Consider the following 12,476-nt stretch of genomic DNA (forward strand, 5'->3'; position numbering starts at 1 on the left):
ACCTGTAGTGAAGTATAACTATTCCCTAAGCTGCAGCTACTTCCACAGGCAGACCTGGTGGGGACCTTGTTTATTTTGGCGAAGCCTCAGGGGTACAGCCAATAAATTATTTGTAGTACCTGTAGTGAAGTATAACTATTCCCTAAGCTGCAGCTACTTCCACAGGCAGACCTGGTGGGGACCTTGTTTATTTTGGCGAAGCCCCAGGGATAGAGCCAATAAAGTATATGTAGTACCTGTAGTGAAGTATAACTATTCCCTAAGCTGCAGCTGCTCCCACAGGCAGACCTGGTGGGGACCTTGTTTATTTTGGCAATACCTCAGGGGTGGAGCCAATTGGTAATTTTAGGGGTTTGGGGAAAAGTAGTTCACTGCATTTAATTTTAACTGTGGGAACAAACATCACTGTTGCAAATGCTAGTGATCAGATATTTGCGATGATTAAATTATAGCGGTTGACTAGTGGCCGTTAAAGTAACTAAAATTAAGGTACCGTTAACAAATCAAGAATTACAGTATATGTAGTACCTGTAGTGAAGTATAACAGTCTGTATATCCTAAGGAACTGGTTATTAAAGCCTCCAGTTTTACTTAGGTATTTCAGTTTAATTTGAGAATACCTTCCACATCTCAGTAATCTTAAACCCAAATGGCTCAATATCACATCTGGTAGGTGAAAATGAAGTTAAAAAGATGTAGCAGCCATTGATGACCCCATGGGGATCAGGCCAATTCTTCAGAATTCTGAGAATAGGAGCCAGAATTCTGGGAACTGGAGCCAGCTTTAGCCCAATTCTGAAAAATTCTGCAGAATTCTGAGAATAGGAGCCAGAATTCTGGGACCTAGAGACAGCATTAGCCCAATTCTGCAGAATTCTGAAGAATCCTTGGAACTGGAGCCAGAATTCTGCAGAATTTTATTTTTCTGGCCCTAGTCACCAGATTTTTATACAACATCCTAAATTGTGTGTGAAATGTTTTGTGTGCCTAATTGCCTTCTCTGATCTTGTTCGACTTGTGTTCAATGCAGCTCCCTTTTGCTTCCTTGTTTCCAACTTCTGCAGAGTGTTGAAGGAGATCCGCTCTTTGTGTTGTGGTTTCTTCTTGCCCAAAACATCCTCGCATGTGTCTAGCCAGCCCTTCTTGGCCTGTTGCCACTGGTTTTCAATATCTGTGTCCTCCTCCTTAAATAGTTCCTGCAGTGGTTGGAAATTGTTTACATGTATGAATTGTTTCGTACCAGATCCTTGTGATGAAGGACGGCCAGGTGGCCCATCAGGGAACCCTGGAGGAAATATCTCAGGCCAGTCCCCATCTGTTCGAACAATGGAAGGAAGAGTGGGATGAGCAGGAAGAAGAGGAGGAGGAAGAGGATGCAAAAAAAGACGAAAAGAAAGACGAGAAGGATGAGGATGAAAAAGGTCTGTTGAATACAATATTATTTTGTAATCTATATAAAATCTTTTGCTAATAGTCTCAGAAAATGTTCAACTGTGAGATAATTATCCAATTTTTTTTTTTTTTAGAAACAAAGGATGGAACACTGATGACCCAGGAAGAGCGAGAAAAGGGAATGGTGAAGGTCAAGGTGTACTTGACCTATGCGTACGCTGGCGGGATCGTATTTGTTATCGTGGCTATGCTGGCCCAGGTGGCCTTGAGGGGCTTTGCTGTTGCAAGGGACTTCTGGCTCTCTGATTGGTCCTCAGCAGCCAGCAGTCATAATGGCAGCCAATTAGAGATCAGTTATAATTCTATGGTAAGTGAGAAGATGCTATGGGTCTTCTGATTCGTTGTTTGGATACAGGGAAAGAGCAATGACAGCCAATCAGACTATAGTGAATGGAAACTTAGTATCTGGCCAATCTTAAAGTTTTCAAGATGGACATTCAGGGCAAAATTGTTCTTTGATTTTTGGAAATATGAATTTTTAATGCAGCTCTCATTAATTCTTACAAAGAATGGAGCAGCTATTTTTTTAAAAGGTGAGATTTCAACAGACTTTTGAGGTACCAGTAGCACTGCTCTTCCCTGAGGCAACCTGTTTGGACCTGCAGGAAGGGGGGGCAGCTCAACGGACGAGACTGACCAATGACCGTTTCCAAAATCATATCAAGTTGTTTGAGTAATTGCTTTTTTGGAGACTGACTAATGACCTATGTCATAGCCTATGTAATACTGTGAATGGCTTTAAGTTCACGGTGATTTAATTTTGTGGTAAGGCCATGTTGATTTTGATTATATGGATGACATCCACACCCGCATCAAATTTCTTCCATTTATAAAAAAACAAAAAATTGGACCATACTGCAAATCATACAGAGCAGCTATATTACAAAAAAAAATGTGGGAAGATGTGAAGAAAAGAGAATGAATATTATAATAGTTCGTTATATCATACTCTGCATGTGTGTTAGTAATTTGTTCAGCCTTCCTGACCACATAGATTTCATAATGAAAGCACCTTTTTTTAAAACTTTATTTGCATGCTCGCATCAGTTTTAGGGTTCCCAGAGGATGTCATCCATATATTAACCAAATAAATATGGCCTGAGATACAAATGGAGTGTTTATGGTGGTTTTAAGTTTGCAATATAGCACTATAGTCACATACTGACTTTATTTACTATGAAAACAAAAATTTGCACATTGCTTTTAACTTCACTGTGAAAATCAAGCATAAAACCACTGCGAAAATTTTCAGAATTACAGTATTGTTAAAGAGTGTCATTTATTTCTTTGTGTTCCTTGACCCCCTCCCACCCCAGTTTGCAGAGATGGAACGCCCCGGTGTCACAGACGTAGAATACTACCTGATTGGCTACGCCAGTCTGTCGGGTGGCGTTATTCTGACGACGCTGATTGGTGCACTACTGTTCCTGTTCGTTGGTTACCGTGCTGCAAAGAACCTCCACTACGCCATGCTGGATAACATCGTCAGAGCTCCAATGAGGTACAGTAAATGCATTTAAGTTTGCGTGCTTTTAATTTCGCGGTAGGGAGAAAATGGAGTGTTCACGGTGGTTTTAAGTTCGCGTTTAAGACAATAGTAGACAAGGGGGTAGGATCTGAGGGCTAAGATATTTTGTGATGATTTTAAGTTCGCGACGAAGAGCTCACCACGAAAACCACAAACATAAAACCACCGCAAGCATTTCTGCATTTACAGTAATGCCACTTGGCAATAGCATTGTATGATTTAATTGGATTTTTTTTCAGTACACAGAAATGCCAATACACAGATGAGAACGAAATATTATATTCAATTGTTATATAATTAAACTAGTATCATAGATTGGAACTAGTTGCCATGAATCACTAGTATATATAGGAGTATCCTTATTAGATAGCTTTAAACAGCGCCTACAGTTAGATATGCGAAGGTTAGACGTGACAGGTCATTCTGTGTAATATAACAAGCTGCTGAACAGTGCTTCTTGCCTGCGAAGCTGGTGTGTTACACTGAAGGGCGCTTGTACCGGCTATATAGATACAGTAATTCACTTAATCTTCACGGTAGCAAAAGTTCATGGTGTAAGGAAAAGGGACATTTTCACTGAACTTTAACTTCACTGTGGTGGCAAGTGAAGGAATCATTATAGATAATAACAACAGGTTTTTCGGTGATGATAAATTTAGGCTACAGAGGTGACCGTGAAAACAGTGAACATAAAGTTACAGTGAAAGAAACAAGAATTACAGTATACAGAATCTGTAGTTATTTGTTACAGTAGTTACAGCAGTTCGTCATTTATTCAAGGGATACTGATTTCAGAAGTTTTTGCTAAGATTTAAGAAGTTTTGATAAGTTATTGTAACATTGTGTGGAAAGAAGAATTTATAAATTTCAGAATTATGAAAATTATTCTATTTTTTCTTCGTCGTAGGTTTTTTGACACAACTCCTCTTGGCAGGATCCTCAACAGATTTTCCTCTGACACACAGACTATTGATCAGGTAAACTATGGAATTTATCCACTCTACAATCATGATTTTCTAGCCTGAGTACCAACCTCCGTAGTGACCGCTGGCTCAAAAAAATTCGCTTGCTAACCACGGAGTCTGACCCTGCGCGTATCCATAATAGCTGTTAGTCAGATATTCGTTTAGATTTTGAACGAGCTCGCTGATTGGCCCCATTCGTCTAAGCCCCTCCCCATGCCACACTGTTCTTCGTAACGGGTAGGTTCTAAGAACTGAATAGAGACACCTTGGAACAAAAAATGGCACTACGCAAATGAGGCCCCGCCCACCGAACGCAGCTCGAATTCCCCTCATTACGTGATAATGAGACAGCCGTTACAGATACGCGCAGGGTCAGACTCCGTGGTTAGCAAGCGAATTCTTTTGAGCCAGCGGTCACTACGGAGGTTGGTACTCAGGCTATGATTTTCTGCATAACACATTTGATTTTGTATCATAGGACAAGACAGAATTGAATCAAATGTACCCAACCCAAACAAATGACACTGCTGGTCTACTACCAAAGCAGTTCACATTTTAACTCAGACGGTCTCTAACATCGTAATACAGAAGACAGAACAAGCATTTTTCAGTGGTTTTAAGTTCACAGTGGGTTTATATCAAGTTTGTGGTGAAGAGGTCACTGCAAAAACTGTGAACATTGAACCACCACAAAAATTTCAACATATACAGTTTCTGCTTAAAACATGAGCTTAGCTGACAATTATTATCTTCATCTTGATAGTTACGGTAGTCTTCTGTATTTACTAGTTAAATGTCAGTGTTGCTAAAGGTCTTTGTCTTCCCACAGAAACTTCAATCCAGTGTCCTGACAATAGTGTCCACCACCCTGCAGTGTTTGGCCGCCGTTGTCGTGAATGCTGTAGTCACTCCATGGTTCCTCATACCGGCCCTCCCCATCATTGGCTTCTATTTCTTCATGCAGAAGTACTTTCGAGCCTCCTCTAGGTACGATTTGTTGAACAGAAGTACACACTTTCCAGTGCAATGGCCTGGTGGGTAGAGTGTTCGCCTTGCATACGGTAGGTCGTGAGTTCGATCCCCGGCCAGGTCATACCAAAGACTTTAAAAATGGCCAAAACTGATTTCTCTGCTTAGCACTCAGAATTTGGAAAAGAGTATGGAAGTTAAACACACATCACTACCAGCGGACCAGCCCCCTGCTGTACTGACTTGCACAAATGTGTGGCCCAAAGGCTACAGATATGGAGATGGGCACTACTCCTATGCGTCTTATCAAGACATCTGGGATACTTTAAAGGAGCCCTAAAGTCCAGAGGGGGGAGTTATTTTCCAATAGATGATAATTTTAGGAAGTAAAAATGAATACTTTTTACAGTATATGATAAAGTACCCACTAGTCCAATGCGCTCCAAAAAGCATTCAGTATTCTACCGAATTCCCCAGGTGACCCTCTATTTTCTGATTAATTAAATTAAACAACCTCAGCCTATGGCTTATTATAATGTGCCTGACAAGGCCTGACAAAAGTTAGATTATAAAAAGAATGTCAGGGTGGTTAAGAAAAACTCGTCTTGCTTTGTGTTCTTTTATATCTTATTAACAAGTAGCCTTCTTATTGTGCTTAACCCCCCTCATTCATGCCAAAAATACTCACCATTAAAGATGTATGTTTACACATAGGGAATACATGGGTAGGGTCTGCAAGGGTTTGGTGAGTATCATATTGTTTTAAAAAACCTGGTGTAATTCACCATAAGCAAAATTCTGTAAAAAGTCGGCTGATTATGTATTTATTGATACATAACCTAGCTAGTGGAAAATAACACTCCCTTCTGGAGTTTAGGACTCCTTTAACTTTCACACACTTTCCTGTACTCAAAAAAGTAAAGCGTTCACTAACAAGCTTTCAACCAGTCCTCTAATCCATCTCAAGTTGGAATGACACAGAGCCTATAGGGGAGACTAAAGGGTTACAATAAATGGCAGTAATGCATGTAGCCCTATGGGGAAGTTAAGAAAAAAAAGGTGTCATTATCTCAGGAATCAAAAGATCAGACTACAATAACTTACCCTCAAATACTAACCAGTTATGTCGACTGTCATCAGATTCATCCCTGACAAATTCTATACGGCTGTTCTCCAGATAACCCCCCCCCCCTAATCAGAGCCCTTGGATAGGTCCTACAGGCTTCAAACACCCAGTTGAAGACCATCCAACTATATCAGGGGGGTGCCAAACCCCACAAGGTAGAGAAAGACCATTTATTTCAACTAATTCAGCAAATACAGAGTCTATCCTACCACAGACAATCCTATATTGCCCAGATTTCACCAAAAATCCCACCAAAAAAGAATTTTCAATGGTTTAAACCATGTTTTTTACTTGAGGTCTCTCATCGTGGGGTCTGGGCACAGGCGCAATCCCTTTAGTCTCCCCTATATATCACTTCAACTGAGTGGAAGTGTGACGTAAACAACAGTTCAAAGGTGCTTGGCAGTCAATATCAGCCCTGTCTCAGTTTAGGCATGGTTCATTGGTATTGGTAACACGTTGTATTTCATCCTTACCTCTGTATTGATGAAAGTAGGGATTGACTGATTTAACTACTAGACTAATTTTTGTCTTCTTTTAGGGAGCTGCAAAGACTGGAGAACATCAGCAAGTCGCCAGTTTTGGCCAGCTTTACTGAAGTACTGGGCGGACTGTCCACTGTGCGGTCGTACAAGGAGCAGGGACGCTTCTCTCAACAGTTCCAGCAGAACTTGGACTCTACTGCCAAGACATTCATGTGGCTCAACACAGCTAACAGATGGCTGGGGATCAGGCTGGTAAGAATTGCTGTTCACTCACTCACTCACTCAAAAACTCACTCACTCACTCACTCACATTTGGTACCTTAGACAAAACCCATGTTTTCATATGAATGGCATTTAGTACCAAGGACAAAACCCATGTTTCCAGTGTGAATGACGTTGAGTACCATGGACAAAAACCATGTTGTAAGACTATTAGTGTGAATGACATTTAGTACCAAGGACAAAATCTATGTTTAGGACCAAGGACAAAACCCATATAAGTGTGAATGACAGCACCATGGACAAAACCCATGTGTCAGTGTGAATAAAATTTAGTACCATGGACAAAACCCATGCTGTCAGTGTGAATGACATTTAGTACCATGGAGAAAATCCATGTTTAGTACCATGGACAAAACCTATGTTTAGTACCATGGGCGAAACACATGTTGTCAGTGTGAATGATATTTAGTACCAAGGACAAAACCTATGTTTAGACTACTTTTAGTACCATGGACAAAACCCAAAATTTTATTCAGTACCATGGACAGAAACTGTTGTATTCAATGAACCGTTTAAAAATGAGAGAATTTTGTAGTCATGTTAAGTATGTACATGTAGCATCTCTATCATAAACTGTGGCACATATATTGATGCATATTATAACTATATAATGTTGTGTTTTTCATTGTTACCCCAGGACCTGATCGGCAGTGTGATAGTGTTTGCTGCTGCTCTGAGCTCCCTCCTGGCTGCAGTGTTGGGTCACCTGGCACCCGGACTGGTTGGACTCTCTCTGACTTATGCACTCAGCGTAAGTCAACTTTCATCTACAAATTTTAAATATAACCTCCATTAACATTCATCCACTGGGTTACATAAATCTGCCACTTCGAAAAGCAGTGGGTTTTAGAAATTGCTAATGCAGCACCCCCCAGGTGTACACAGTTCAGATATACAGAAGTGCATTATACTGGGGGACATCGGGTTGGAGTTCTGTTTGGACGTATCTTTTCAGGGTGGTATGTACCCTGCTGGAATTATGTTAGTAGATGTTATAGACAAATTGAGGAAACAGAGTCATTTGTTATTAAAACTATTTTTCTTTTCTTCAGGTTTCTGGATATTTGAACTGGCTCGTCCGTAGTCTGGCAGATGTTGAAATGAAGATGAATTCTCTGGAGAGGGTGAAACATTACACAGAGGTGCAGACAGAACCACAGGAGGGCTCTACTGGTGAGTTCTCACTGACAGGAAACTAGCACTTCTAGTGCTTCTTGTCCCAATTGCATCGTTACTCTTAGGGGGTGTAGTCCCGGCTAGGCCCAGATTTGCCTTGGTGGGGGGTTCGGGGGGGGGGGGGGACCTTCCCGTGCTCGCACAATTAGCTCACGGTGTCTATTTGTTACCGGGACCCACGTTGATTTTAAGTCAGAGTTAAAATAATTTGGGGCCCAAAACAGCCTGGCAGCTGCAGGTTGTCCCACGGGACCATGTAGGGGAATGCTATAACTTAGTATAAGCTCTACTATAATGACCCATATAAAAGCTAAGAGGCAGGAAGATGAAATCTACTACCGTTACAGTTCAGAGAGGGTTGATGGATTCTACCAAGTTGACACAGATGAGCTTTCATACCAAGTTAACTGTTTTTGTTTACTCCAGTGGCCCTTCCTGCAAACTGGCCGTCCAGAGGCGAGGTTCGAGTGTCGGGACTGTCCACTCGGTATGCTGCAGACCTGGAGCCTGTTCTGATGAACGTGTCTGTGTTGTTCAAGGGAGGAGAAAAGGTTTGGAGCAAACTCATCTTAAACCTAAGTCACGTTCACCATGTTTCATTCTCACTTTAACCCCCTGCCTGCTGCCTAACCCTGTAACCAATTCAAATTTAGTGCCAAAAGGCTACTTCAGCAGGAAGACGGTTAAAGCCCCCCTCTCACTGGACCCTCGGCACGCTGATGACAAAGCACTCAACGAATCGACAAAAAAAGGATATTTTTAAGCTTTGTGTGTTTTGTTGTCTTTTTGGTCATACTTGTACGTTTGAATGATATTCCCATTATAAAGTCACGGGGCCCAAGGGCTATAGATAGAGATTGGCACCACCCTAAACACCGAATGGTGTTGGAAAGAGTTTAGCTTAGAATATGATACAAATACAGTACATATTGTGCTATATGTTTATTTTCTATCATGGCTATTTCATAATGTGGCAATCTAAGTATTAAGATCCGTTTGAACACAAAGATAGGTTTAATTTCAGATTTAGGTATTTGAGTCTTGACTTCTGTTTGCAGGTTGGGATCTGCGGCCGTACCGGGAGTGGGAAGTCCTCCCTCACCCTGTCCCTCTTCAGGATGATTGACAACTTTGCAGGCAAGATTTACATCGACGACGTCGACATCAGCAAGATCGGTCTCCAGGCGCTGAGGTCCAAACTGTCCATCATTCCACAGGACCCAGTCTTGTTTGCTGGGACTATAAGGTATTGTTGCATATTACCTACAATTTTATACTAAAATCTAAGCCTTGCAGTACATTTTTTACCCAAAATATGTGTTTCTCTTTTTCTATAGTCTGGATACGATAGGTGGCCTAGGGGCTTGGCTGCTGGATTCTATCATTCTCCTATATGTAGAGCTTCACCTGCAGCCTATACTGTATACTTTGGGGAGCCTCTACTAAACCGAGCTGAGGTTTTTTAACCTGCTGTCAGCCAATCAGTGAATTACAGTTGTAGAAAAATGTTTTCTTTAGGTATGCTGTAGTGCGGCCACACCCCCAAAAGTGGAAACCTTTAAGCCCAGTTTAGCCAAGGAACCTCCTTGGTTTAGCAGAGAATAGACAGAAGAATGGATGCAATAGGTTTCTAGGTTTAAATCCTAACAGATAGGACCCATAACCAGTAGACCATCCATACTACTTTTGACATGGGAAAAGTTAAATCAGTGGATGAATTGATTATTATGAAATAATTGACATTAACCCAGGCCTATATATGGCATAACTATATCATCTAGTTTTAATGAGAACTAAACCTTGGATCTATGTATCTTGTCAGGTTCAACCTTGACCCCATGGACTCAAGGTCAGACCAGGAATTGTGGGATGCCCTCGTGGCTGCCCAGCTGAAGGGGGTTGTGTCGGACTTACCGGAGGGGTTGGACAGCGTGGTGTCTGAGGGGGGCGAGAACTTCAGCGTCGGACAGAGACAGGTTAGTCTACCTCACAAAACAGTCATAGATAGTCACACATTCTAGATTTTGTGAGCCAAGAGCTGATTGGCTTAGATGGTGATGGGACAGACTCAAGAAGTCTCCTTCACCAATGAGATACAGTCACACATTCTTATGTAGATCTTGCCAGCCAAGAGCTGATTGGCTAAGAAAGGTCCCATGATATTGGGACAGAGACAGGTATATACAGATAAGCAGTAATTATTAGTGGACAACAGCTGGTCATGATTGGCTTGAAAAGGTCACAAGATATGTCACTATACACTTGATAAGTAATAATCTATAGTTGATTGGTATCATCATGTCTGGTATAGGAACTAAGGTCTGATTGGCTAAGAAAGGTCACATGATATGTTGCCCAAAATGTAACAGTCTATTTAGTCCAAACCTATTTTGATGTGTTACATGTACATGAATGTGCACATTTGGTACATACAGTACCATCATACAAAGATAGCATGCAGAAGACTTGGCCTCTTGGCCAAAGTCAATATGAACTTAGTCTATTCAAAGAGAGATCTTTATTGACACAACAAAAGCACAGCGACTTTCGTAAGGTCTACTACATACATACATACAAACTATTCAAATAACTGCTGAAAATCTGTAAAATAAAATTCCATATCATTTCCAGTTGTTCTGCTTGGCTCGTGCGTTCCTGCGGAAGACGAAGATCCTCATCATGGACGAGGCGACAGCATCGCTGGACCTGGAAACGGACAGCGTCCTGCAGACTGCTGTGACGACCGCTTTTGCTGACAGGACAGTCATCACAATAGCGGTAAGACTTAACATTTAAACATTCCTTTTTGAATTTCTGTTTTTCTTAATTCCTGCTGACTACAGGAAAATATCAGCAATTAACTTAAGACCAAAAATTAATCAAAAGCAATCTGGACATTTGCGAAAGTTGGAAAATGTAGCTTGAATCTAAATGTTTTTTGTTTTTTCAGCATCGTCTGTCAACAATCTTGGATTATGACCACATCCTGGTGCTGAAGGACGGAAGGGTCGTAGAAAACGGGCCTCCTCAGGAACTTCTGTGTGATACCAACAGTCTCTTCTCAGCACTTGTCAGGGGAAGCTGAACAAAACTGGCTGCATATTTTTAAGCTTTAAGATATGTTAACAAATAGATACTATAAGTAGAATTCATGCATATCAAAAAAACATAGTGTCCCTTGATTTTATTTCTACCTTGGCCAAGAATGTTATGTTTTCAAGTGTGTATATATGTCTGCTTGTTGGTGGACAGCATAACTTGAGAAGTTGTGGATGGATCTAGTTTAATATCAGAGTGTATAAAGAAGAGAATTGTAGTTTTTCATATCAGATATGAAATAAGATAGAGTTTGAGGGTGAGAATCATGTAGTGAATGATATTCTATAGAATATATTTTGCATAATTGAATGTACAGATAAATATTAGACTTCATAAGTAGAAATCAGGTGTCATCATTAAATCTCTATTGATCTTTCATACAGGTTGTAGATAGTAGACATTGTAATTTTTTGATTATGAAAGAAGATAGGGGTAGGATTGTAATACAAAGCTTTGTTGTTTTGTTTTTTAGTTAATGAACGACATTCCACCAGTTTTGAATATTATACTTGTATCAACCATAGTGAGACTACTGCCGTGACAATCACCAAAGTTTTAACCTTCGTATTTAGATTGATTTTGATCATCAAGCCCTCTATTGTGGTGTCATCAATGGCCTAGACCAGTTTATGTATAATGTAGGCAAATATAGGTAGCAAATGCTTATACATTACACATGTACTTAGGATGAATTTTGTGTGTATTGCCAAGCCTTGCTGTAAGTAGCTTTTAGCACTCTGTACTGTCATTTCTGTCGATCTGCTTGACATTTATTGCTGAATAAACGTGTGCTGTGCAACTAGATGCTATGTGTTGTGTTGTTTCGGTGTCGACATATTGTAAGACAAAATGAAGTCTTGTTGACTAATCAGTGTTCTCCCTTGCAAAAAAATAGAATTGGGAAGACCATACCACTGCATGTAGAATGGAGGGGTGGAGAGAGGGAGGAACTATTTTAAAGCACACAATCAATTTAGGCGTACACGTTTGTTATCATTCCAGGGTGTGATAGCCACGTTGGGTTTTCTCAGTATCGTATAAGGATCTATCAGACTGCAGACTTTACTCTACTCTACTCTAACAGTGATCTCTTTCAAAAAACAGACTCACGATCCAGAAAAGGGAAGAGCGGCCTAAATTGGAAGATAACCTACCTGGCCGAAAGAATCTACTCTACTCTACTCTATAAGAAAGGAAATGAACAAAAGAACCATGTAGACTCTCCCTACCCTGTGGCGTGGCTGGCAACATATAAGATAAGATGAGCTGGCCTTATGGCTCCTCTGACAGCGACCCACCCCGAGTGATCGACAGGGAAGCCCTTTATCCAGTCACAATCTTCTACTCCCAGTATCTTCTTGTTATTATTTTCTATACCCTCGAACCACCCCTAG

The 12,476-nt window shown here is 40.8% G+C and overlaps 1 protein-coding gene across 1 annotated transcript in view; it reads left to right on the forward strand.

Annotated features, from left to right (window-relative positions):
- The window catches only part of LOC136424666 (ATP-binding cassette sub-family C member 9-like), a 31,387-nt gene extending 19,503 nt beyond the window's left edge, over nucleotides 1-11,884 (forward strand). The window contains exons 22-34 of the mRNA XM_066413291.1: nucleotides 1,244-1,421; nucleotides 1,527-1,759; nucleotides 2,769-2,953; nucleotides 3,888-3,957; nucleotides 4,775-4,932; nucleotides 6,582-6,777; nucleotides 7,445-7,558; nucleotides 7,860-7,980; nucleotides 8,410-8,534; nucleotides 9,042-9,229; nucleotides 9,806-9,959; nucleotides 10,615-10,761; nucleotides 10,934-11,884. Of these exons, the coding sequence (XP_066269388.1) occupies nucleotides 1,244-1,421; nucleotides 1,527-1,759; nucleotides 2,769-2,953; nucleotides 3,888-3,957; nucleotides 4,775-4,932; nucleotides 6,582-6,777; nucleotides 7,445-7,558; nucleotides 7,860-7,980; nucleotides 8,410-8,534; nucleotides 9,042-9,229; nucleotides 9,806-9,959; nucleotides 10,615-10,761; nucleotides 10,934-11,068 (2,004 nt within the window). The 3' untranslated portion in view covers nucleotides 11,069-11,884. The remainder of the gene's footprint in view (nucleotides 1-1,243; nucleotides 1,422-1,526; nucleotides 1,760-2,768; nucleotides 2,954-3,887; nucleotides 3,958-4,774; nucleotides 4,933-6,581; nucleotides 6,778-7,444; nucleotides 7,559-7,859; nucleotides 7,981-8,409; nucleotides 8,535-9,041; nucleotides 9,230-9,805; nucleotides 9,960-10,614; nucleotides 10,762-10,933) is intronic.
- Nucleotides 11,885-12,476: the final 592 nt, after the last annotated feature.

The sequence above is a fragment of the Branchiostoma lanceolatum genome, chromosome 18 (assembly GCF_035083965.1).
Source record: "Branchiostoma lanceolatum isolate klBraLanc5 chromosome 18, klBraLanc5.hap2, whole genome shotgun sequence".
NCBI classification, from domain to species: Eukaryota; Metazoa; Chordata; class Leptocardii; order Amphioxiformes; family Branchiostomatidae; genus Branchiostoma; species Branchiostoma lanceolatum.